This window comes from Aplosporella prunicola (genome assembly GCF_010093885.1).
Source record: "Aplosporella prunicola CBS 121167 unplaced genomic scaffold K452scaffold_13, whole genome shotgun sequence".
NCBI classification, from domain to species: Eukaryota; Fungi; Ascomycota; class Dothideomycetes; order Botryosphaeriales; family Aplosporellaceae; genus Aplosporella; species Aplosporella prunicola.
The window spans coordinates 174,604-199,388 of record NW_022983541.1 but is presented as its reverse complement, the minus strand read 5'-3'; the positions used below and the strand labels follow the sequence as shown (position 1 = coordinate 199,388).

At 48.1% G+C, this 24,785-nt stretch overlaps 10 protein-coding genes across 10 annotated transcripts; 7 read left to right on the top strand and 3 right to left on the bottom strand.

The window, feature by feature from the left end:
• Positions 1-879: 879 nt before the first annotated feature.
• Positions 880-1,717, bottom strand: K452DRAFT_30995 (uncharacterized protein). The gene has a single exon (XM_033543294.1). It carries the CDS (start codon positions 1,412-1,414, stop codon positions 959-961), a length of 456 nt encoding a protein of 151 aa, XP_033397325.1. The 5' UTR covers positions 1,415-1,717; the 3' UTR covers positions 880-958.
• K452DRAFT_308702 (uncharacterized protein) lies at positions 1,643-1,997 on the top strand (the record flags this gene model as incomplete). Its single annotated transcript, XM_033543184.1, has 2 exons — positions 1,643-1,783; positions 1,815-1,997. 2 exons carry the CDS (start codon positions 1,643-1,645, stop codon positions 1,995-1,997), a joined length of 324 nt encoding a protein of 107 aa, XP_033397324.1.
• Positions 1,998-2,837: 840 nt separating this feature from the next.
• On the top strand, positions 2,838-9,120 carry K452DRAFT_30944 (uncharacterized protein). The gene is made up of 11 exons (XM_033543248.1): positions 2,838-3,448; positions 3,500-4,477; positions 4,541-4,832; positions 4,884-5,268; positions 5,330-5,945; positions 6,008-6,115; positions 6,176-6,519; positions 6,570-6,627; positions 6,677-7,254; positions 7,304-7,633; positions 7,692-9,120. Exons 1-11 carry the CDS (start codon positions 3,246-3,248, stop codon positions 8,780-8,782), a joined length of 4,983 nt encoding a protein of 1,660 aa, XP_033397323.1. The 5' UTR covers positions 2,838-3,245; the 3' UTR covers positions 8,783-9,120.
• On the top strand, positions 9,121-10,471 carry K452DRAFT_30931 (uncharacterized protein). Its single transcript, XM_033543239.1, has 2 exons — positions 9,121-10,276; positions 10,349-10,471. Exons 1-2 carry the CDS (start codon positions 9,458-9,460, stop codon positions 10,394-10,396), a joined length of 867 nt encoding a protein of 288 aa, XP_033397322.1. The 5' UTR covers positions 9,121-9,457; the 3' UTR covers positions 10,397-10,471.
• A 1,589-nt stretch (positions 10,472-12,060) lies between these two features.
• Positions 12,061-13,362, top strand: K452DRAFT_358738 (uncharacterized protein; the record flags this gene model as incomplete). The annotated part of the gene is made up of 3 exons (XM_033546215.1): positions 12,061-12,411; positions 12,471-12,563; positions 12,620-13,362. 3 exons carry the CDS (start codon positions 12,061-12,063, stop codon positions 13,220-13,222), a joined length of 1,047 nt encoding a protein of 348 aa, XP_033397321.1. The 3' UTR covers positions 13,223-13,362.
• Positions 13,363-13,753: 391 nt separating this feature from the next.
• On the top strand, positions 13,754-14,549 carry K452DRAFT_30915 (uncharacterized protein). Its single transcript, XM_033543225.1, has 2 exons — positions 13,754-14,108; positions 14,166-14,549. Exons 1-2 carry the CDS (start codon positions 13,895-13,897, stop codon positions 14,333-14,335), a joined length of 384 nt encoding a protein of 127 aa, XP_033397320.1. The 5' UTR covers positions 13,754-13,894; the 3' UTR covers positions 14,336-14,549.
• Positions 14,550-16,533: 1,984 nt separating this feature from the next.
• On the top strand, positions 16,534-17,583 carry K452DRAFT_227923 (uncharacterized protein; the record flags this gene model as incomplete). The annotated part of the gene is made up of 2 exons (XM_033536925.1): positions 16,534-16,624; positions 16,697-17,583. 2 exons carry the CDS (start codon positions 16,534-16,536, stop codon positions 17,581-17,583), a joined length of 978 nt encoding a protein of 325 aa, XP_033397319.1.
• Positions 17,584-18,209: 626 nt separating this feature from the next.
• On the bottom strand, positions 18,210-19,559 carry K452DRAFT_351184 (uncharacterized protein; the record flags this gene model as incomplete). Its single annotated transcript, XM_033545703.1, has 4 exons — positions 18,210-18,606; positions 18,662-18,760; positions 18,814-19,220; positions 19,271-19,559. The coding sequence occupies 4 exons, from the start codon at positions 19,557-19,559 to the stop codon at positions 18,367-18,369; spliced, it is 1,035 nt and encodes a 344-aa protein (XP_033397318.1). The 3' UTR covers positions 18,210-18,366.
• A 489-nt stretch (positions 19,560-20,048) lies between these two features.
• K452DRAFT_287555 (uncharacterized protein) lies at positions 20,049-21,668 on the bottom strand. Its single transcript, XM_033540500.1, has 9 exons — positions 21,613-21,668; positions 21,507-21,547; positions 21,208-21,445; positions 21,137-21,158; positions 21,058-21,080; positions 20,963-21,004; positions 20,518-20,904; positions 20,286-20,452; positions 20,049-20,234 (listed from the first exon to the last, which is right to left on the bottom strand). The coding sequence occupies exons 1-9, from the start codon at positions 21,643-21,645 to the stop codon at positions 20,198-20,200; spliced, it is 990 nt and encodes a 329-aa protein (XP_033397317.1). The 5' UTR covers positions 21,646-21,668; the 3' UTR covers positions 20,049-20,197.
• Positions 21,669-22,845: 1,177 nt separating this feature from the next.
• K452DRAFT_308695 (uncharacterized protein) lies at positions 22,846-24,258 on the top strand (the record flags this gene model as incomplete). Its single annotated transcript, XM_033543183.1, has 1 exon — positions 22,846-24,258. One exon carries the CDS (start codon positions 22,846-22,848, stop codon positions 24,256-24,258), a length of 1,413 nt encoding a protein of 470 aa, XP_033397316.1.
• Positions 24,259-24,785: the final 527 nt, after the last annotated feature.

Below are 24,785 nucleotides of genomic sequence, written 5' to 3'. Positions count from 1 at the left end.
TTTTAGATAGCAGCATATATACCTCCATAGGTAGTAGTAATTTAGGAGGACAAGCGGCGTCCAATTCCTCGCGCCCAGCTTCACATAAACCAAATACGTTACGTTGAGTTATATAACATGCTAGTTACAGATTATATCCGGAACAAGGGTTATATGAATATATCGGATAATGAAGGCGATTATGCTAAAGTATCTTATATAAAAATTCGATGTTAGTGCAGACCTTCAGAGCAATTTAATGAAAATATGAAATAAGAATGATTTAGCCTTATTTTGATAAGGCTTGTGTACATACTGATGAGCTACAAAAGAAATAATACTCGGATGTCAATGAAATTTGCTCGGGAGCGAGCACTGGTCGAGACCACCGCCAAGGCACGTACCGCCCCCTGGCCCTCTGGCCGTCCGGCGTTCGGCTGAGGTGTCACATTTGATGGCAGCTGATCAGCCACTAATAGTTACTCTGTAGCGTCACGAAGGATAACCTCGAACAATGCTTTAAATCTGCATCAGCGGTTAGATTAAGAGGCTGCCCTCAGTAACCAACGCATGAAGATACGTGATCTTGGGATTGCCTAGTCGTTACTATCCAATGGCGTCTCAAATTCTGCTGGTGTGGTAGTACAAACTGGAGATTGACCAGGGTGGCACACGCCATGAGCAGGACTCCCGCGTCATGGGTAGTAGAAGCGGGATCCAGATAATGCATATGCTCTGTACGATGTGAAGGAAACCATGCATCGGTGCGGCTTCTCCGACGTGTTTGTCTCCTCCCGCATTGCATTCGCAGCACTCGACCCGGGCTGCTTTCTCCAGTACCCAAGCTTTAAATGGACCCACCTGTAGGAATTGTGCAACATATGGAGCCTCCCGACCCTACAGGAACCTACCAAATTTCAACAGTACATAGTAGCTTAAACAGAAGTATCCCTTGGAGTCTGGTCAAGTCCATGTCCAACTAGTTACGACGTGATCGACGTCGGCTCAAGTTGACACCGGAGTTAAGATGCTTGCAAAATGCGGACGCATGCTGATATTGACGTACCTTAACCACTGAGGCGAATTTTTGGCGGAAGTGTCGAGGCATTGTTCCAGCCTGCTGGTCAGGGATCAGATATGATGGTGCAGCCAGCCTATCGTGCATCTTCCCAGATCTTAGATTCGCAGAGCTTCTTCCGCATCCAACAGTGCGACACCACGCGTCCTTGGAGCTTTGGCCTGATCTTGTACCCATCTTTTTTTTTTTCCCACTAGACCTTCCAGTTTCACGCCTACTACTGCATTTTGCAGGACCCCGTGTCACTACAGTCACTGGGCGCCGACAGAAGTAACAGACCAATGCTACGACAACCGGCTTTGCACAGCCGGTGCCACTAAATGTATTTGGGCCAAAGAAAGAAGCATAAACTTGCATTGCATGGTGCAAGTATCTTGTACCGGGAGGTGCCGGCGCAGATGGAGATATAAGTATCGCTGGTCCCCGCTTCTGTTCTTGTGAGGACAAAGAAACATCCAACGTCAGCGCACAGAAACAGTGAAAGCGAAAACACAACGCACAAATCTACTCTAAACTCATTGCTGCTTCACCCATCCTACGAGTTCCCTTTTTTAATTTCTGAAGAATCAAAATCCAATCAACAAAATGTCCTTGAAACCATCAGAGCCCAACAACTCCTCCACTTCCCGGCAATCACCCATACCGGATACCAAGGACTGGGTAAAGGCATCTAAAGAACTCGAAAGACTTAGGCTTGATGATACCTGTCGAGAAAACGAAGTGTACGTAAGATCATTTGCTGTAATCCCCTTGATAGGCTTCTGCTGTAACTTCAAAGACTGAAGTTTCCAGAGCACACAAAAACGCAGGCACAGCACTAAAGGCCGAAACGGTTGGGCGGCTCTGGGAAGGCATAACAGAAGAGGATGAGCATCCAGAGGGATGCATGTGTTGGACTGTTGAGGCTCAATATCCCTCAAAGATGCGGTCGCAGATATGATGGTAGTTTTAATAGCGCTGAGTCTGTTGTACCTGTAGCTGTTTTATTGCACTGCTACTATGTTAGAGCTTTTTTCTTGGTAGTTTAAATTATCAATAAGAGTCTTCATATCGTTCAATCTGCTTTAGACGAGCATATATACTATCCTTGCTTTTATTCCGTCAGAGGTTTCAAGTAACCGGAGTGACTACATTAATCTACTTGGAGGCGCGGTGATTGTTGAATATGCAGAGCAACAAACTAACGCCTAATTATCTTTTAAAGTGTGTAAACAACATGCCATAAAAGACTGAATTAATTTTTTTGAAGTCGAAATTTATAAACTTTATTACATAGAGTGTAACTCAAAGCGCTATACTGAGAGTAAGGACCCTGATCGACATTCGATAAGGTACACACATCGCCTTGCTATGTTTATGAGTTTTTGCTGAGAGTAAGGAAAATCAGCCTTGAGAGGTAGCACACGGGGACGGTAAGTGGTCCGAAGCACCGACGTTTTCCCGGACCGTCTTGAGCTCGGAGCTCGCCACCTCGCTCGCAACTCAACAACCACCCATCACCTCATCCGAGGCTCTATCCAATCTATCATGTCGTTCATCATCAAAGCTGCGTCCAGTATCATGATAAAAATTTGGCATCAGAACCGACCTCTCTGTGTCCCATTCAACAAGTTGTCTCTCGCTCCGACCGTCGTTAGAGAGAGCTGACTGAGTTTCGAGGGATTGCTGGAGAACAGGCCGGAGCCAAGCCTTGGCCCTAAGCTACAAAGGTAAAGCAACTAAACTCTACACGTGACCATGTCCAACAGGTACCTGCTGTGCCTGAAAGACGCAGACGAAGATAGAAGTATCTATACACTAATTTCAAGACAGGTTGTTTGCGCTGACCTTATTTTCTTTCATAAGAATACAGGCAAATTTGAGCGATGATGGCTCTGATCAATTCACGAATCGGATTTAATACCTTTTTCGATTGTACGGATCCGTACTGCATCGGCTATTTGTCGGCAGTGCGGATACATGCAAGTAAGCTCACAAATGGCTTCTCGATTGGCTACGGTGAAAGCACATGTTTCAGCTGATCAACTGCTGCCTTGCGCCCTCGTCGCGTGCGGCGGACGAGGCTGAGTACAAGCGACGATGTGTGAGATTTACTTCAGCTCGAGCCCTCACTGCATGAGTACTCTTATCGTGTACTCTCATTTTCGCCATTGTGCAGCCGGCGCATGCCATTTGCATTGCTATCGTTATGGAGCCGTCTGCTTCCAACGGACACGATCATGCAGCGGAATCCAACCGTCAGTCGCGTCAGCGGTCGCAGAAAACTCGACAACCGCAATGCCCAGCTGAGCAATCACCAAGGGATTCCAGCCCATATGGTGACCTCGGTTGTTTCGATCGTCAGGATTCTGGTAACTTGATTGACCTTGACGGCGATAGGAATAGAACAGAGTAAGAAAATCTCACTCACCATGGCCGTATAAAGAACTAACATCATTGGAGGTTACAAAGTCTATCATTCACTGTGCAGCCAACATTGTTGGACCTCGACGACCGAAGTTCCGATCAAGATTACCTGTATGAGCCACCCGGGCAGATAAACGACGCGGCAGAGCAACACACTTTTCCAAACACATGCGAAGGAATCGATTGCGACAGCCGGTTGATCAACTTCTGTAACCCATGCAGTCTCGTCTTTTGCGACTCATGCTGGAACAAACAACCGCAGCATAGGCCGGGCAGGCGAATACCGCTTGGAGGATGCCATGAGAAAACGCCCATATCAATAGCTTATAAGGTACAGAATGTCCTCGATCCTCCAGAGGACGAAGCCATTCGGGAGAGGTTACATCTTAAAGATGAGGCAACATCCTGGTTTGGGATGTACAGGCCAGATGATGGACCTCCTCTATTCCAGGACTACGGCCGATTCGTCGACCTTATGGCAAGCACCGAGGAAGGAAGGTCTGGGGCATGGACTGGGTTGGGTAATGGCAGAGCATCTGGGGCAACACGAGATCTTCGAACGCCTAGTCTTGTTTCCTTCGTTGGGGAAACAGGAGCAGGGAAAAGCACGTTGATCAAGCTTCTTATTGACCTCAACGCAGAAAGCCATGAGGCATATCCTACCCCAGTTGTTGGCGCCTCTGGCGTTAACGTCCCCACCTCGGAAGATGTCCATCTTTATGCCGATCCGTGCACAGCCTTCAGCGAGGAGCCCATTCTTTTCGCCGATTGCGAAGGTCTGACTGGTGGAACACGAGAGCCTCTAGGTGCGGTTTTCAGAAACAAGCAAAAGAATTCTTCAGCATCGGATTCAGCCAGTCGTTCTCCCCACAGAGGGAGGCCAGTTTCGGAGAGGGAGGTCCTATGGGCAGACAACGCAAGTTCGAGGACAAGAGAGTACGCAACGCGGTTTCTCTATCCGAGACTTCTCTATACCTTTTCTGACGTTATTGTCTTCGTCCTCAAAAATCCCCGGTGAGTCCAAATGATCCAATCCATATCTACTCGGTAAGACTAGAGTTACTCATTTATCTGTAGTGTTGTTGAAAGTGTGTTTGAACAGCTTGTCGAATGGGCGGTGGCCGCATTGGAAATGTCGTCTAACCAGCCGGTTTTGCCTCACGCCGTTATCGTCTTAAATGCTTCGAGCAACGACCTTGACCCTTTACTATGGGAGCCTGAAGTTTCCACTGCGCAGATTCTTGAGTCGTTATCGAGAACGGTGAATCAGAATAGGGTCTTCAAGAGACGGGCACAAGAGTGGCGTGAGCGAGGAAGACAAATCGAAAACGTTGAACAGCTTATGCGTTCATACTACACATCAGTCTGTGTGAGTACTACGTATATTATTTCTCATCTTCAACTGCTTGACAATTCATAGATCATCCGCATTCCAGCAAAAGGGCGACCAAACCTTATCCAGACGCAAGCGCAAAAGCTTTACAGCAATGTCTTGGATGCTTCTGCAGAATCACGGATGAGGCGATCTCAGCTACGGATGCTACTTGATGTTGAAGAGCTGCAATCTTACCTTGACAACGCGTTTGACCATTTTGCAAGGACCCTTGACGCGCCTTTTGACTTCGTTCAGGCATCTCTGGCGAACAGCCCTATCCCTTTGAATTTTGGAGGTAACGTCCTCAAATTAGCCATCACTCTCATGAATTTTTGGAAAAATGAAACGGATGCACGCAAGATCTTTGATGAATTCAGCCATATGGTGGCATCGTGTATCATGTTTGATTTGACACGAAACAAGAGCAAAGGTATAGTAATTTCATTGATCATGGTGATGATTATATGCATGCGCTAAGTCATTCCTGTTAGGCACGGCCGAATCTCTCTTTCCGCCTTACGTCCCGCACCTTGATGCTGCTCTCGAAAACTTCTGCAACAGCCACTGGCCTTGTGAATACACCAAACCAGGGAGCGAAACTCGCTGTGTGAATGTTCGAAGCGGCCATGCCAAGGGACACCAGGACAAAAATGGCAAGGTTATAGCTGTTGGTGATTACTGCTCCAAATTTTCATACGACTCATACCATCAAGCGTTCCAGATGAAAGTTTACCTCAAACTCAGGGAACTCCTTAATTTTCTTCAACTGAAAACTTTCGACGGGAGGCAGGAAGAACACAAAGTTGCCGCCATAATCCACCGGGACGCCGTCATGACAAGCTTTTTCCGCCGTTGCGCAAGGGGCAAAGACGCGCACTTTCAGAGTCACACGGCGTGCTTCTGTTGCTTGTTCGAAATCCCCGAGCACTCTTTACATTGCGGACATATCATTTGCTCGCCCTGTGCCCAAATATATGGCTTTACAACAGAGGCCAAGGAGCTGTTCGTCAATTGTCCGCTTTGTGGGGACAGGAAAAACCCATCACCACCTTCAAAAATCTGCCTCAAGCCAGCAACAGCCGGCGTGCGTGTGTTGACGTTAGATGGGTATGTCTCTTGAACGACACTATGAGGAAGCTCTTTTGGATATACTAACGTTATCTCGTCAGCGGTGGTATGAGAGGTATTATTGAGCTTGAGATACTCCGTCTACTTGAGCAGATTTTAGGTGGAAAGTTGGCAATTCGAAACTTTTTCGACTTGATTGTCGGAACGAGGTACGTTATAGTAGGATAATGTTTGTGTATGATGCATTTGCTAATGTTTTTCCTCTGCAGCACTGGAGGCCTCGTTGCCCTAGGGCTTGGCGCCAAAAAGTGGTCTGTCAGTGAATGCATCACTCATTTCGAGCAGCTATGTTGTGAAGCCTTCACTCCACGCACGGGTGGTGGTGTTCCACTTATCGGTCGTCTCATCAACAATTATTATCACTCAGTGTACGAGACAACGCCGCTAGAACGCGCTTTGGTCAGCGCTTTTGGTGACGAAGATTACCTATTTGGCGGACCGCGAACGGCTGAATCATTGGATGGATGCGTAAAGGTAGCGATAACATCAACTGCAGCAGCCACCGGTACACCAGTTGTTTTATCGAACTACAATCGCCCAAGCATGGAGAAAGGTCTGTGCTACCGCTGATGTTTTCAATGTATATGACTGAGCAATTTCTAGCATCCTATCAATTCCAAAGACCGGAAGCTCTTTCATCGGAGTTGAAGATATGGGAAGCGTGAGTATTCACCTCCACTTGATTTGCTTGCTTGTTAATATCCATGTAGGGGAAGAGCTACATCGGCTGCACCGCGGTTCTTCAAGTCGTTTCATCATGAAAATTCAAAACAAGTATATCTGGATGGTGCTATATACTACAACAACCCGATCGCAATCGCAGACAGAGAACGTCGACTTATCTGGCCGGATTTGCCATCAGATTCGCCAGACATAGTTCTCTCTCTTGGTACGGGGGCTTCCCCTCATGCTCGATCAGCCAAAGCAGCACCAGCTCGGCCAGCTCGGCCATCTCGGCACGGTGTAATTGCCCACGGATTGAATCTTGTAAAGATTGCTAAGGATCACATTGATTCTTCGTTGGACTGCGACAAGGCTTGGGACGATTTCATGGCCGTTTTGCCAACCTCATGGGAATTTTCAAGGTTTGTGCGCATCAATCCCGAGGTTTCAAAGGTGCCGCGCCTCGATGAAATCGGTAAGATGAAAAGCCTCCAAGAGACTGTACGCACAGCTTGGAGTAGTGGAAATGGAGGTGCACGGCTACGTCAGATCGCTCGTCGTCTGATTGCTACCATGTTCTACTTCAAGCTGAGAAAGCCTGTTGGAGAGGATGGCTTGGTCAAAGGTATGTGGCTTCAATAACACCACACCTGGCGAATTTGCTAACCTTTTAGGTGTTTTGTTATGCCGCCTACCTGCAGAGTCTGATGAGATCCACGAGCTAGGTGATCTCATTCAGACATGGGCGTTCGCCGAGCAATGCCCGTTCTTCTTTGTACGAGAAAAAGACTCACCTGGCAACGCCCAAAAGATCACCTTCGACGCACCCACTCTAGAAAGGATGATATTATCTAGGCGGTTTCGTGTACCAACAGTGGAGCTAAGATTGTCTAACAGACTTGCAGAAACTGAAATCCATCTGTGTTTCAATGATGGAGAAGTCTTTCCAATAAGCGGTTTCCCGCGTTCTTTGTTCAAAGAGAAAGTTGGAGAGCACAATGGCGGTAAGTTATGATTTTCAAAGAAATCATACAGACTGGATCAACTGATTCAAAGCAATAGCCATTCGAAGAAATCTTGATATTACAGGCTCCAGAAAAAACCGATGGGTAACGCAGCTGAGTCCTCGCCCACGATGGACACCACCAGATGAAAATACATTGAAATCTCATCAATCGATTTCCATTTTGGAGTACCAGAGCAACCAATCAATTCCCGAACTCTCAGATACCTCCATAAGAGCAGAGTCACAGACGGAGCAACTTCTTCGATCAACACCTGAATCTGCACCGGAAGGTACTTTAACATCCGGCTTCGTGAATACATTACGCAATTTGGTTAGAGGGTCAAGGCCGCGAGTTCCTGGTACAACGGAAAGCAGCTCTGAAGATCGGTCAACGAACCCGACTTCCGATGTGGAGGCCACCCGAAACGAGACAAATTTCGTCCCCGAATTGGATGGAAGATCTATCGTCAATAGCGTAAAAATAATACCTGGGATGTTCGAGGTGCTAGGCGATACTGCTCAAGCGGTAGAGCTCTCTATTGATCCACCTTCCCATGCCTCTACGGCTCTACCCGACTACGACGACACAGAAGAACTTTACCGTTTGTCTCCATCACAACGACTTAGTTCCAATCCATCTACTTCTTCATCAAGAGGGCAACGGGAAACATCCACACCGGCGACATCTGCGACATCGGGATCAGAATTAACAAACGTAGTTACCCCAGCCGGATTTTATGGCCAGCCAGAGGCGCAGGATGACAACTCAAAGTTAGAAGCTGTTGTCTCAACAGCAACCATAAGTCCCAGCCACATCGACTCGTCTACTTTGATCGATTACCCGGGACGGTACGGAGAGCAAATCTCGATGCCGTTGCGTGGGAAACTTATCCTCCGGATCCCAAGCAAAAGTGACGATGCACATGCGGACAAACCTCCTCCACATGATGAGGCACCACGCAGATTTCCTCATCCCAGTGTCCCTTCGGACGTAACTGATGTGGTGATCTGTACAATTTTCAACAATCTGTACAGTCTGGACGACATGGAAGCGCTTGCTCTCGTCAACAGAGGGTTTTATGGTGTATTCAAACGATACGAACATAAAATTGTACGAACTGTCTGGAGAAACCAAAAAAGGCGTTGAGAGCCGACAAGTCCTGGAGAACTGTTACACTTGTCTACTGCATCAAACCGCACGCTTCGCATTCTATCGTTCATAGCCCTACCTTGGGTCTTTTCTTCATTGGCCGGCGCTTCCCAGCCACGTTTGGCATTCTGTTGGTTTGACAAACCAGTTAAGAGTAACTGAAGCTTAAAATTTCATGCTGGCTTCTTTATTGCTTGTACCACAAGGCAAATCGGCTCAATTTCTTTGTACTCTCTTACAATAATCTTGTCTTTACCAGGAAAGTTAGCTTTGAGGAGCGTCTTTGTCTTTTCCCTTAATTATATGCTTTAATTTATCTCCCGTTTTACTACTTTTTTAAGACAAACCACGCATACGTTGTATTTGTTTGCAGACGAGCTCATTTTTCTTTTTATGTTGAAACTCGCCTCCGGGGTATTTCAAGAGTATTTCTTGCTACCAAATTTTTGAAAACATGTTCGAAAAACCTACACAACTTCCTTCTCCGCTCACAACCATGGAAACTTGCGAGCAGATACAAGTGCGATACCTCAGAGTTATGGAGGAAATCTTCCGGCTGAGAGCACTACATCATCCTTCCACACCCGCCGACTCAGCCGCGACCAGTGAGAAACCCAGGCGAATAGGCGAGACCTAGAAATTATCGAGAGGATAGGTGCCAGGAACAAGGGTATGAAAGAGAAGGTCACAAAAATGAAATGCTGCTCTCAACTCTACGCCGAGAGCCTCAATACTCAAGGTGATTATGCTTTGATGACGGGTAAAGGCGACGTAAACGACTTGAGCATGGCAGTCAGTGTTGATGATGGTACCGCGCCACCCCGAGCCTGCCCGATTCTCAGCATCGATACAAACGTTCCTCTTGCTAAGGATGACAATACCGCACAACGCGAGGCCTGCCCTATGCTCCGTATCGTCACCAATGTTCCTCGTGCAAAGGATTACAATAGTTCTCCCACTCACCTGGGCCGCCCAATGCTCAGCATTGACACGGATGTTCCTCAGGTTTTGTATCACAGCAGCCCTGAGTGCAATGACGACCACACTTGGTTCTCACATGGATCAGCGAGGACTACGCCTACTTCTGTGTATGCGGAAAGCCCGCCAATTGAAGACATGGGCAAATGGGAACCTGAGCATGATGACGGCCTTGACAACAGCATACCGGCTGAGCGTGCCATCAATGCGTTCAAGGATGTGATCTTTGAAGTCCATCGTCTTGAAGCGGAGGTCGAGCTCTTGAACTTTGACTTGTTCTCTCCAGACGCAAAGGATGACCCACAGGCTTTCCGTCCCATTTGGCAATGGGAGGCGCGTAACTTCTCGAAGGAACTGATGACGGAACTCGATCAGAACATGTTCATGCGGGACCTACCCGCCAAGCTGGTGAGGGAGATTCTGTCAAAGCTTGGGCAAAAAGAAGCTGTGACGGCACTGGTTGAGGAGCTGATCCAGATGATGGGGTCTTTGATGGAATTTATTGAACTCAAGGTAACGCAACTCACCTACAAGAAATGACTTACGAGCGGCTGAGCATCCACTAATAATTCCGTTGATGACTAGAATCCCAAGGCGTCATATCAAATGAATGTGAATTTGATAATGATTTAATAACACCACTTCTCATTAATTTTGTAGGGTTTTTTTCCATAGTCAAGAAACTTATTTTTCCCTTTCGAATTTGTCTGTTTAAACAATCAGTGAACTTGTGTAAGCATTAAACGTAATAATAGTAAACTGATTTAATGAGCAGGTCAATAACCCAGAGGTTCATGCTACGCCTTTCTGGTTCGCCGTAGCACTGCGGCCGGCGTAAGAGACCGCATACGTAGAACACCCCACCTCCACCTTCACTCAGAGACCGCCCTGACACCCTCCTGCATTTTCATCAAGCCATCGGTTGTGAGCATCTTTATACATCTATGAAGCTGCATACAAACATGAGATCTACCTCCGTTCGTGCGATGGCTTGTAGTCGCTCATAGTCGTCTTGTCGCACTGTCACAGCATCACTTCAGTCGCGTTTCGGTCTTCATTTCATTTCTGGCACTTCCATGAGCTTGACATCTCGACGTCTCAAGCTCACTAGCATAGGCAAGTTAAAGGATAACATTGTTTGCTATCATCAGCAGTTGTTTTTTTCCACAAATCCGAGCAGTTCCGCAGCACCCGGCAAGTAATCTCAAGTTTAGAAGCCGTGGCAATATGCAGGAAGATTTATCCAGTTAACGAAGCCTCGGCTCATTTTTGCATCGATAGTCTCGCCAGGAAGAAAAATCCTGAAGCCCGCAAGGAAGAATACCACAATGTCACGCTCCCAGCACGTGACCCGCCTCAAACACCGTCGCATACTCGTCGAACAGCCCGACTGTCTGGACGGCCATCACCATCACATCACTGGTGTATGAGCTTTAATTCTGATGCGGTATAGAGTAAGACCGGAAACGATTACTTGCTGTCATGCTACTATTCAAACTCAACATTCAGTCATCACGTGCAACTTGGACTACCACAATGAACAATTACGATAACAACGCATCTCTCGGGATTTCGGCAGATTTTTTGACATCTCCACCTCGGAGGCACCGAGTCGAGCCGTCTCCAACACCTTACGATACGAAATATTCAATTTCGCTGAAGGGTTTGGGGGCTGACCACAATCCTTCGAGGCTTCCAGCAATATAGAACATAAGGCAAGCGGCGAGACTTAGCTATCTTAAGGCATCGGGAGGCGTGGCGTGCATGGTGGGTACAGTTCGGCCCCAGCCGAATCCACAAGGTTCGTTACGCTCCGCGGAGGTTCCTCCCGGCTTATGTTGCTCCGTTCAAATGTTCCATTGGAAAGACGCCCTTTTAAAGTCGGGTCTTTTTTTCACCCACCTGCCAACTCTATCTGTATGACTATTTCCATATATTCAAAGGAAATTCTCATACGAAAGCTCATGTCCAGTTGAAAAGTCGTGCTTTCCGGCCCCCGCGCGATGCGGTGCACGGCCGCCAAAGACAACCCACCCTTATTAACCTAAGTCTAAGCCGGTGGTGGCTGCTCCAAGATCGGGTTGGCCCCGGCTTGGATCACTTGAATGTCCTTCCTTTTGGGGTATCGGGTGAGTTTGAAGAATCTTGGAGGAGGTGAAGCACCGAGCCGGACTTTCTCGTTGACTATTTGTATTTAAGACTGCCCACGAGAAAGCAGAGCAGTAACACCTCACTGACTTCAGTCACTCCCTACCATCCATTCAGTCGCTCTCTATATCAATTTTCACCATCCCAAAATGTCTTACCACAAGTTTCTTTTGCTGTCGCTGCTCGGCAGTGTTTCCGCATACACCCTCACTCCTTACTCGGACGCCTCTTGCAAGAAGGAAATCAAGAATTACTCACCTGCGGGAAAGTTCGATGCCGGCGAAGGCATCAAGTCCATTACCCCCGCTCACTGGTATGATGAAGCCAATTTCCCGGACCAGACAGTCTATTGGAAGGTCCCTGAGCTGGACTCAAACTGTCGTGTCGCCCTTATGACACAATATGCTGTGGAAAACTATGGCACCTTGCCAGGGGATAGGGCTCCCGGAAAGGTCATTCTCAATGTTGGCGAGCCAGGCTGCTATTACTCCAGCTTGCCCGTAAGTGTTCAGGAATTCTAAACCCCAAATATTCCAAGTATGCTTATTCATGGCTATAGCATGGGGGCGACATTGCCTGGAGTTATTGTTGTGGCTCCGACGAGTGTGCGATCCTCGGGGGTAACAGCGCCGCACTTTCAAAGAGGTCTGATGTAAGATTTATGTTCGAAATTTCTGTGCGATTTTCAGAAACTGATGCAGACTGAAGGGAGACGAAATTGTGGATAGCCCTGAGGCTGAAGGAGTGACGCCCACGGATGACGATTCTGTTGACGCCGCCAAACGCTCGCTGGAAGTGCGTGGTGACGACGATGACTGGAGCAACTGCGAAGCTGTTGACGTCTCCAAAGGATGGACCACGTCGGGTGATATGCACATGGCAGCCAACCTGCAGACGTGCACCGAGAAGAATGGTTGCAAGTTCAAGGCCTCGATGTCGATTACCACCTCGACTACCGTCACATCCAGCAGTTCCCAGACGATCAACAACACATTCAACGCTGGTCTCAAGGTCAGCGCAGGATCAAACCTGTTCGGTCTCAGTGCTACTGCCAAACTCAGCTATGAGTTCTCCAAGTCCGTCACCGAAAGCCAGGGAATGTCGGTTCAGAACAGCACGACGTTCACTGCTAGCAACGAACTGCCCCAGCATGAAGGCACCAGGGCCTACATGGCTTTCATCCCTTGGTACAAGTGCTTCGATGCCAAGATGAAGTGTGGCGATACTATTTCAGACGAGCTGGAAGTCTGCACCCCTGTCGTCGACGGCAAGCAGCCGCAGGGTGAGTACACAATCGTCTACACCAATTAAGGCGCTTGGAGGAACTTGGTGCGGTCTTCGAGTTTATTATTCGTCACTCCACCCACAAAGCACGCAAACTGTTCGGCCTCAATGGAGATCATGTTATAGTAATTTCGAGTCTCCGGCGGCCTACTGTATCTATCTACGCCACGAATTGGCCAAATATTCTCAAATATTCTCACTTTTGCTCATCAACAATGAGTTGTTTCTCTAGGTTCTACGGTATGCCCACCTCTGTTTGATTGGCCGCTATGTGTCATTGTCACGCATCTTGTGTGACTTTGATCACAGTCTCACAAGGATTATGTAACGTTCCGACACGGTATCAGTGGAAGGAATGCTTGTTTCCTGGACGGTACGCGCTCGCTTACAGGAAAAAACAACCAAACACGGCTGGCTGTGAGTGCTTTTCGTCTATCCGAGCGAGCTGAATGCAGCCAATGAGCAGCCTTTAGGTCTACGGCGGTGTAACACTGCATTTCATATGTGCAGGTGCGGGGTAATTTTGTCGCTCAGATACTCGCCACAGCGTGCAAATAACTCATCTGCTACCTCCATAGCTAGGTGGTTTTCTGTTCTTATAAAGCCTTTTCATCACGCAGATAACCATCTACAGTGAGTTGTCACGATGTGCGGGATGGCCTTTCAGTACCATCATGAAAGATATGGCAAAAGGCTGCGATGACGGTGGCCTCCTCACATCATATACGTGCTTCTGCACCGATAGCTGCACGCACATGTCATCCATCCTCATCGTCGAAGTTTTTTCGAGCTGCGTACAGGAGCTTGGCACAGCAGAGGCCGGCGCTCAGGGCGCCAGCGCGCAATATCCTCTACCAATACTATCAGCTGGGCGTGCAGAGAGAGCTTGTTCCGGCGAAAAGAACGGATGCGGGTACGTACATACATGAGTGATCCTTGCCGAGACGTTGTTGTTGACCGATGAAGTTAGGGTCTCGAGGCACCTCTGTACCTGCTTCCGCTTCCGCAAGTCCAGCAACGGCCCACGAGACCGACGCATCTTCCGCTTCCGCAAGAAAGGACAGCAAAAGTGCAATCTCTAGTGCGGAGGGCGTCAGTTTATCAATTGGTGACCTTGCTCCCGAAGGTATCTGCAACTGATTTTTCTCGCGTCGACGTCGGCTCAACAGAGACCTAATGACGGCATCCTACTTTGAGAAGGCAGAACTTGACGGTAAATCGAAAGATCCGGCCGAGTTAGCTCATAACGAAAAAGTTGAGTTGCAAGCCGATGAGCAACGAAGGGTTCGAGCGAGATGCTACATCACGTGGATTGGCGTGAGAACAATCCTTGTGGGATCAATTAAATCTGGCCATTGGTTTTATAAAAGACCCGAATATTGTTGATAAAAAGCCACAAATACGTTGAAGCAAAATGGTCTTTCAGCTTCTTCGAGATTTAGATACAAATTCGCGTGACCTCGCTAAGCACTGCTGCCTACCAGGCGTGCCAGGCTTATAAGAAGTTAGCAACCCCGCATCAATCACCTCGAACACAACAGAGAAAACCCTTTATCGTCGCAACCTTCAGTCTGCCATGTCCGACCAATTGTCCTCAAACCCTCTTGTTTCGGTTGGCAATGATGGAACAGTCGACCCGACCATATCTCAGGACTACACGGCAAGCAAAGATGAACGGGACAGAATGCTTCTGTCTGGAGAAGCTCCCAGACAAACAGTCGCTAGCATTGCCAGGCAAATGTCATCGAAGGAACGACAAGACTATTCGATGCAACTGATGCTATTAGAACAGCAAAACAAAAGACGTCTGATGTTGGCACGCCAGGAGCAGGATGCGTTAACGGATACACAAAATGCCACCCCCACAACTGCCCTTCCGGCAAATGCCCCTCCCGTAACTACCAACCCCCTTACTGCCAACCAAGAGCGGGCACTTCCAGACTATGAGAGGCAATTAAAGCTATTAGAACAGCAGAACAGAGAGCGTATGTTGCTGGTACGTCAGGAGTACGATCCACGAAAAAATGGCCCCCAAACATCCGACCGAACAATCCCAATGCCATCAAAGAGAATCAGAACGGCGGAACAGCCGCACCTGAACGCTAGAGGTCCTAGCCATCTGGCAGAAAATCACTGCACCAACGAGCCCGACCATCGAGCGATGCGCAATCGGATCATAGAACTCGAAGGCCAAAATTCATTTCTACACACTCAACTAGCTCAAGCAAATTTCAATCCACGACAGGATTTACCCTCACGATGGATTTTTCTGCACAGATTGGCAACAGGCATCTACCTCGATCAACCACACTGGGCAAAAGATGCCAAAGGTGATTGGTGCCTCGAAAGTCGGAAGCCAGTGTACAATCTTCGGATGTACCTGGAACGAGAAAAATACCATGGTGCTGCCTTTGCCGTCATATGCGAACATCACATTCCTTTTGACCGCCCAAGGCGACCTTCTGAAAGCTTTGATAGCGGGAAACTTTCTTCAGAAGGTGTTCTTCCACTGTCGTACTCAATACATATTTTATGCGATGTCCTCCGGGATGCATGGCGCCTGATTCTTGGCCAAATTGAGCCTATGAAAGAGGCTTACGATCTCTCCTGCAGCATGGGAACCATAAATGAAGACATTCCAGTTTTCAACAGTGCCGAGGCGCTGTTCTTCCATTTCCAGTCCGATATCCAGCACAGCATCACCAACATAGAAGAACCAAGGAGAAGGAAGCAGCTGGGTTTTCTGGCTCTGTTCTTCCGACAGTACTTCGAGTCAGAGTTCGACAAAGCCAACGAACTTTTTGGCCAAGGGCTGGTCACCGAAAACACGATCAGATATTTGTTCAAACCAGGAAGTGTTCTCGTCCAGCATCAAAAAGGGCATGAAGTCGGGCGCATGCAAAAAGGATTGTTCTACAGAGCTGGTCAATATTTTCGGGTCAACGCTTATTCATGGGACTTTAACGGCAGCTTCACGAAGTCCGAAGAAGTGCTCGGAATCGATATCAATGACAACAATCGGGGTGACAAAGAGATACCGATATCTTCATTGGATGTATGCCCGCTCGCCTACACGGATCCAAAAATCCAACAAAAGCTGAGCGCTCGTGGTCAAACATTTTGGAAGTGTCGCAAATCTGCCTATGTTTCATATACAGGACTGGATATGAACCAGGAAACGACATATGTAAGTATCCAGCTACCATATTAAAAAGGAGATTCCGAGTGACCGAGTTTAGGTGGATTCTCGCTTCCTCGTGGACGTTCGTACGTATCGGGCAATGCACCATGGGATTAAAGAATTTGTGCCCGATGGAGACCAACTAAGCGAAGATATAATGGCGTCTGATGAGCCCTTCAACGAGGATTCATTTTTGTATCTGGTACCGGCAAGCATCTTTGGATTTGACATACAGGAAAAGAAATGGGGTGAGCTTCCTTCGTTCATATTCGCTACACCGGGTCGCAAGGTATATCAGAACAAAAACTAACTTGACGCAGTCAATCTCCAGGTCGATAACATACACCCAGTGAAATGGAACAAAGAGGCGTTTGAAAGTCTTGCCATGGACGTGGAGAACAAAGAGCTAATCGAAGCTCTGGTAAACAACAAAATCACCGCAGACAAGGCTACCGATATGGTCAGAGGCAAAGGAAACGGCCTCAACATTCTTTTGCACGGCGGGCCCGGTACAGGCAAAACCTTCACGGCAGAGGGCGTGGCAGAGATTGCAGAGATGCCGCTCTACCGCGTCACATGCGGCGATATTGGAACGGACCCGCGAGAAGTAGAGAAGTACTTGCGAAAAGTATTCCAACTAGGCAAGATCTGGAACTGCGTAGTTCTTCTCGACGAGGCCGACGTCTTTCTCGAGCAGCGAACCCTCTCAGACCTCTCGCGTAACGCACTGGTGTCGGTTTTCCTTCGCATGCTCGAGTACTACGACGGCATTCTGATTCTCACGAGCAACCGGGTCGGAGTTTTCGATGAGGCGTTCATCTCCCGCATCCAGCTCGCGCTCTACTACCACAACCTCACATTCGCCCAGCGCAAGCAGGTCTGGGAGAACTTTGTCCGCCGCCTGGACACGCTTGACGAGGCTGTTGACACGCAGGCGATCCTGGCCAACACCGAAGAGCTGGCGAAGCACGAGATGAACGGCCGTCAGATTCGCAATGCTATCACTACGGCGCGCCAGTTGGCGCTGTTCAAGAAGGAGTCGATGGGCATCAAGCATTTAGATCATTCGATCAAGGTGTCGGGGAAGTTTAACAGGTATCTGCGTGATGTAAGTGAGCAGATAAGGAATGTTGACGATGGAAATACGCAGACGGAGTGGCAGGCTGTGAATGGCTCTTCCATCACTGGTGGGATGCTCGATAGATGAGCAAGTGGAGAAGGGATCCATTGGTTCGATGCTTTAATGGGCACGAGTTTTTTCTTTGTCTGTCGGGCTATAGGCTCATTTGGAGTTTGGGGCTTCAGATCATGATAAAACTGTCAATGAAAAATAGTTTAAGGCTTTGTAGTTGGGAGAAGACAGAATGGCTTTCACAGAGACAATCAATCGCGATCAATTCGTAATCAATCTTTAATCTCTAATCAATCCGTAATCATTCAATTCAGTCAGACGTTCGAAATTGGAGGCTCAGGCCGCTTTCCGCTTGTGGCTAGCGTGCCCAAAAGGGTTAAGTCTCTGCAGCGCCAACGGATAGGTATGTTGGCACTCCTTGTAGCCATGTAGGCGTCAGAAAGTCGTCTTTGCTTCAGCTGTAGTCGTCTTCTGCAGGAAGGGTTTATAAATGAAGCTATCAATTCAATCAAGTATGCAAGATATGGAGTCCCGGTGGCCCGGAATCTTGCATCCGTGCTCCGCTGCTCGATAACAAAGGCAGGTCTGTTTTTAGGTGAAGACTTACCATACAAAGCAAGAAGATCTGCTTGAATAGGCGATCTCACACCGGTCTCTCCGCTATAAATAGAACGCGAGATGACCTTGTTAATACGCAAATTAATGTTTTCTCAAAATTATTTTTAAGAGCTATCCTCATCAAAGGATTACGCAGCGAATTATGAGAACAACCATAAGCCTCTTGAACCCTGACTCCACACATATACAAGTACAAGTAGAAAATTGTAGAAATGGGTTTCGTACGTTGCTTTGGGGATATTAAGCGCTCTCCGGCTTTTGACCATAACAGACGTGATAGACCCAGTTGATATGCACGTCCGGATCTTTATACTCTTTCTGCATCTTGGCCATCATGACTTGAACCTCCTCAGGTCGGTAATCCAACACCCTCGTGAACAATGCCAAGCAATATGCCTCAATGGCCTCGAGGACGTGAATCAAGGTGTACTTGCCAACTTCTCTCAGTTTATCGTCCTGGGTCCATGGGCCCATCGGAGCCTTCGTGGAGTTAGCTTTTGAGGTTTTTGTTACGCCTGCCAGTAGCGTTACCTACTTCATAGACGTCATCTGTCACATTGACGAATCCAGCCTCTGTCATCCATTGCTTTTGGTGCCGTGCGACGTTCATTGGCCTTCCAATCGCCTCACTAGCCTTCAATGACAACAGTTAATTTTAGTAGAGTTTGGCATTGGGAAAGTCCTCACTTTGTTTAGGCTTTCGATGTAGAGAGCCAAAGTCGGTGCTTTGGTCGGATAGGAATCGTCATCACAGCTATAACCGATTTCGAACTCTTGTATCTCAACCCAGCCGCCAGGGTTGAGGTTTTTATACGTCTGAGCATATAGATTGGACCAGTCTTTAATGCAACCACTCATGGTGCGGCCGTGGACGAAGTCAAAGGTCTGATTCTCATCCCACTCGGCTTCAACATCATCAACCAGGAAGTGGCAGTTCGGAGGAACCCAGACAGATTGAATAGGGCTGAGGTCCGTTCCGATGACATTGCAGTCAGGGTACTCATCGGCGAAGTCAATAGCCCAGATCCCAGTGCCGGTGCCAAAATCTAGAACATCCTTGGGGTCCTTCCGGAGTGGTGCGTTGAACAATCTTCCTGTTTGGCCTGTTACTTCTGCGCTCTTTCGGGCCTGGATCTCCACGTACCGTCGAGGACCAAGGTGGAGATGTGGTGGAAGAGGTCCATGCGGTTCTGCTCCCTCTCATCGTTGGGCCCGAAGTATTTGCCTTCACGGAAGGCGTGGTAGCGTCGGCCATTCTCGTACGTGTAGTCTAAAATACTGGAGGTGATGGAAGACGACGAGCTTGCTTGGCTGGCGATGATGGCATTGGCTTTACTGGTGCGCTCCTGGTCTGCGGTGAGGCGCAATCTCCCTTGGGAGGACGGCTCGCTTACGTCGGCTCCAAGGGTAGGACTCCTAGCTTGAACTGACATCTTGGTTTAGGGTTCACCGCGAGGAAGGGTAACAGGGAGGGGGTGGTAAATGATACAGGCTCGCATGGCGGTCACAAGGGTCGCTTGGCCGCGCTCACGCCACCCCACTTTAATGTGCCAGACGAGTCAGTTTGTAATCTTCGGGACGCATCCGATCAACCAATGGGAAATTACTGCCGCGCGAAATACCATCTAGCCTCGAGAGTGCTATTGCAGTGGTCCGTGAGCTCTAAATCTAGGCTCTGAGGATACTAATTTTGCACTTAAGCCTACAGCCGTATGTCTAAAGTGGAGCACAATCCGGAGTCTCTGCCACATCTGTTAGTCAAGATTTGTTGCCGAGTTTTGCCACATATATTGGTGATATCATCTTCGTACATATTTCTCATCCTCGGGGATATATCCCTGCTCCTTCCTTGCTTCTTCCAATCACGGCGCTTCAACCGATGGACGATTTGGGAAGGTGAGCGGACTCCAGACAGTAGCCAATGGGGGATTCAAATCGTCCCGATGCTTTCAGAATTATGAGGGTCTTATTGATTAGTGCCAAGTAAATACAAAAGCTGCAGGCCAATTTTTGCTGCCAGACTCTACCAAAGTGTTATGACTTATTGCTGAAGAAATAGCGTATTGATCGTTTATGCATTCTCCGGTTTTTGGCCGTAAACGACATAGCTACACCAGAGATTAGCATTGTCCTACCAGACCTATCCTCGGAGAACTTACAAAGTATAGTATGAGTGCACATTCTTACTCTTGATCTCCTGGACGGCTTTTGCGATGAAGACCTGCACTTCTTCTATACTCCATCCCAGTGCGGACATGAACAGGCGGTAGGAGAATGCTTCCATGCCGTCAAGGACCTGCATGATGTTGAACATGCCAACCTCTTTCTGCTCCATGTGTTAGTCCAAAATTTACGCACGCAACTAATCTTACGAGGGGCTGCTGTTCTCACCAGCTTCCGATCCTTCGCCCAAGGGCCTAGCGGCAACTTGAAAGAGTGGACGCCCACGTTCACAAATCCCGCCTCTTTGAACCAGCCCTCCAGCCCCGGCCCTGGATATAACTCCTTCCCCAGCTTTTCGCAACCCATCTCCATGGTCGCAACAAACTTGTTGATTGATGAATCCGGGCCGAGCGAACCGTCATCGCTCTTATAGTGGGTGTCGAAGGCTTGGTATTCAGCCCATCCACCGGGGCGCGTCTTCTCAAAAGTGTTCCGTAGGAGTGCCGGCCAGTCGGAGATTGCGCCATCCATATAGCGACAGAAAACAAAGTCGAAGGGCTTCGCGTGCGTCCAAGGAGATTCGACGTCGTCGACTTCGAACTTTACGTTGGGAGGCTGTTGTGGTTTGCGGTGTCAATTGGAGTCTCGGAAGTATTCAGAAGACGCAACTTACCACCCAGGTTGGCTGCACCGGACTGAGGTCGTTTCCGATAACCTGTGCCAACAATTAGTTCAGGCGAATTTGTTTTCAAGCCTTCTGCAATATACCTCTGCGTCAGGATAATTGTCCGCTAGTATCTTCTGTCAGCCCAGCTTTCTAAATCCTAGCGATGCGACAATCACAAACCCATTTCTATCGCCCAAATTCCCTGGTATACTTGTTAGCCCTTATCTTCCATGCCCGAAAAGCATTCGTACCGTTCCAGTGCCAACGTCAAGAATCCTTCCTTTGCTCAACTGCTCCTCCTTTATCGGGCACATGAAGCTCTTGTTGTCCAGCATCAACTTCAGCATATGGTGCATCATATCGAGGCGGTCTTGCTCGGACTCGTCGTTAGGCATGAAGTATGCTCCATCCTTGTATGCGTGGTAACGGCGCCCATGTTCAACCGGGTATGCGACAACACTGGAGCTGAGGGATTCGGAGAATGCGGAGCTGTGAACTTTTATCAGCGCGCAAGTTCTCCGCACATCGCAGCGCAAATGCGACAACGTACAGTTGATCATCGATAGAGCCTACGGCAGAGTCGCCGTCAAACTACTCCAATCAGCTTGGTGAATGAACTTCCAGCGATAGACGCTCAGATCAAATGAAAGGCGTACCCCAGAGTCAATTTCGATAACATTGGACGCCATGGTGTCGGATAGAGGGGGAAGTGAAACGCGCGAAAGAAGGGAAGCGGGGTGAAGCGGCTTACTTATAAATGCAGATCAGCAACATGACAAACGGTGATCCGACTGGCATGAGCAAAGAAAGGCGAACCTCCGCGTCGTAAGGAGCTTCCAAGTGGCGTGGCAGCTCGACCAGAGCGGTGGAGACACTGAGACATCTCCACACGTGGCCCCACTTTGCGGCGCGAACGCTTCGAGCCGCGCCGTGCACACTACGATTTTCGCGCAGAACCAACGACCTGATTTAGAGCCAACATCGATCACAGACCTCTAAAGTGTCCTCCCGGAGGTCGAAGACCAGCAGTAAAAATCTACCGGGTGCAATTCGAAGGTGCGGGCGTTGAAGCGGCGCAGCCGGAACAATCGGAATGGAATGCGGCGTCGCCCCTATCTTCAGCCGGAATCTCTACCTAAAGCAGTAACATACCGTTTATTCTGATGACAATGTAGACCACGCATTCGGAAAGAATTAAACTAAGTTTTAAAATTGATTTCTGGAACAGCACAGGAAATTAGCATACAGTACTACGCTCCGCATTATTGAAACTCACCTAACATCAGTCTTCAATGTAAGCTTGGCCCCTATGAAGCTTAGCAACTTCGCAACAAGGTAGCATCAGAACAAGAACCATTATACCTTCGTATCGTATCCTAGAATAGGACTTTGCAGTATAATTCGACACAGGAGTGTTTATTTGAAGTATTGCTGTCAAGTCTGCAATCCCTCTTGGGTGAAAAGCTATAGCCGTAAGGATACAAAATTATTTGTTAACGCTGCTTCGTTTGAGGATTCGGATGCCTCAAACTTGAGAATGCGTAGGGGCGTATTTGAACGCTTCTTCAAGGATCCTAGGAAATCGTTTAGTTTGTGGCTTTTAGGGCCAATTATTAGCTATATCTAAACCAGATAGAACTTTTGCAGTGATTCTTAGAGAGTTGTTTGAAGATGAAGTGACGTTAAGATTATCCCGTCACAGATTTGCTCTAGTTTACATGGAACGAGGCTAGTCAAGGCGGACTGAAGGTCTGGAAAGCTTAGGTTGTGAGCTACCCCAAATAGATTAGTCTTCACTTAGCCCACACAGATTTTTAAGCAACCCCACATCTACGGAGTACACTTACCGTACGTCCCTCAAAACAACACCAATGGACGACACCACCAATATGCCTCTGGAACGAAAAAGACCAGCTGAGGAAACATTAGTGCAGCCATTCGCCTCACGCATCGTCCTGGAACAGCAGAAGCGTGGACTTAATGACCTTCCAAATGAGCTCTTGGACGAGGTCCTCAGTTACTGTCATTTCAAAACAAGACATTCCTTACTCAAAGTATCCAAGAGGTTCCAACGAGTAGCTGAGCCTTGGGCATACAGAGAATATAACTACTACCACCATAATTGGAGTAAGTTGGTTTGGACACTACTACGCCGTCCTGATCTTGCGCCTCATATACGAGATGTGAGCCTCAGCGGGGATGCTTCCATATGGTTGGTAAACGAAGAATACGATAACGGGTACTACTTTGACCCCTCGCCGCATGCAAAAAACTTGGATGATTTCCTTCGAGTTGCGTCGAGAATGGAAATTAAACACAAAGATGAGTTCTTGCAGTATTTTGAGAACGGGAGGCCGTCCGCCGAAATTCTTGTTCTACTTTACCTTTTGCCTAGTGTGAAAACGCTAGACGTATCACCTCCCTGGCTTAACTGCAGTTTTCGGGATTTAACAGACCCCTCCTTGGCATTTTGCAGAGATTTGTTTCTTGACCTGCGTCATGTGAAACTACAGGATGATATGGTATATCACACCATCGACGCTGATTTCCTTCGCCGGTTTCTCGTCCTACCTTCTGTTCGCCGAATCGAATGCTTTCGAATGACTAGTTTCGATCATAGTGTAGAAGAAACTCCATGGCCAGCGGCGTCATCTAATGTTGACGACCTGGCACTAATCGATTCTGTCATTGACACCGTCGGTATCAAAAGCATTTGCAATACTTGCAAAGCACTCAAGTCACTCACTCTTGAGTGGGGAGACGCGACCGTTGGCGAAATGGGACCGGATATAGCTGTGTTTCTACCGGCACTCGCTTTCCACCGCGACACCCTGGAACACTTAGTCATCAACATTAGTGAATCCGTTTTCTTCCAAAGACACTACGGACCTTCCTGGATTGACGACGGAATCATTTTCCCATCGATTGGTTCTCTAAAAACGCTTCACCGCCTCAAAACACTGAGCATCTCTGGACTTCTTCTCACCGGACTGGAACAAGAATGGGAATCGAACCATGTCTCTATTGTTGACATATTTCCTGCTTCCCTTGAGTTCCTGAAAATCAACGAGGGAAACAATGCTGGCCCACTTAAGTTGTGGCTGACTGAGTTTGCATGGACCTTCGACAGAGAAGTCCTACCAAACCTTATGCAAATCGAAATTGATTACAGCGTGTTCGGATACGTTTGGGATGGCGAACCTTCTGAAGATAAGAATGAAAGGATATGCCCTCAATTCCTAGATGGGCTCGGCCCGGGTTTTGCAGCGAATAATGTCTGTCTGGTGTTCGCAGAACTTTGATGATTTCATATTTTGAGCAGGAACAGGGATAATGTTCATTTCATAGACTCAGATCGCTTTTATGATAGTAGCCGCCAAAGGCTTTGATTCTATTGCATACTAGCCAGACCGCAAATACCAGTGTTGCTTGAGATTTTTGCTTCAGGATGCCATTCTCCAGGTCGCTAAACAGGTAAAGGTTAGCAATCCACGCTATTTAAAGCTTCGAAAGTCTTTCCTCGACGTCAACTTGCGTTAACATGTGTTCTTATTGAGTACTTTACAATGCGGTACCTGCGTATCATTGCCTGTCTGCTCCCTCTTTCGTGCTCATCTTCTCCGGTCACGGTCTCTGTAGCAGCCATCCTTTGTTGAGCCAGCAGCCTTTCGTTTCTCGCGCACTCTACACTCACGCTTCATTGCACATAATACTGCAAAATCGGCACGTCATAAACATACATCGAGCGACACCAACAAACACATCCGCTCCCAAGCGATTCCGACTGCTGAGCTTGAGCCAACAAAATCCGCGCCGCGTTGGTTGCAAT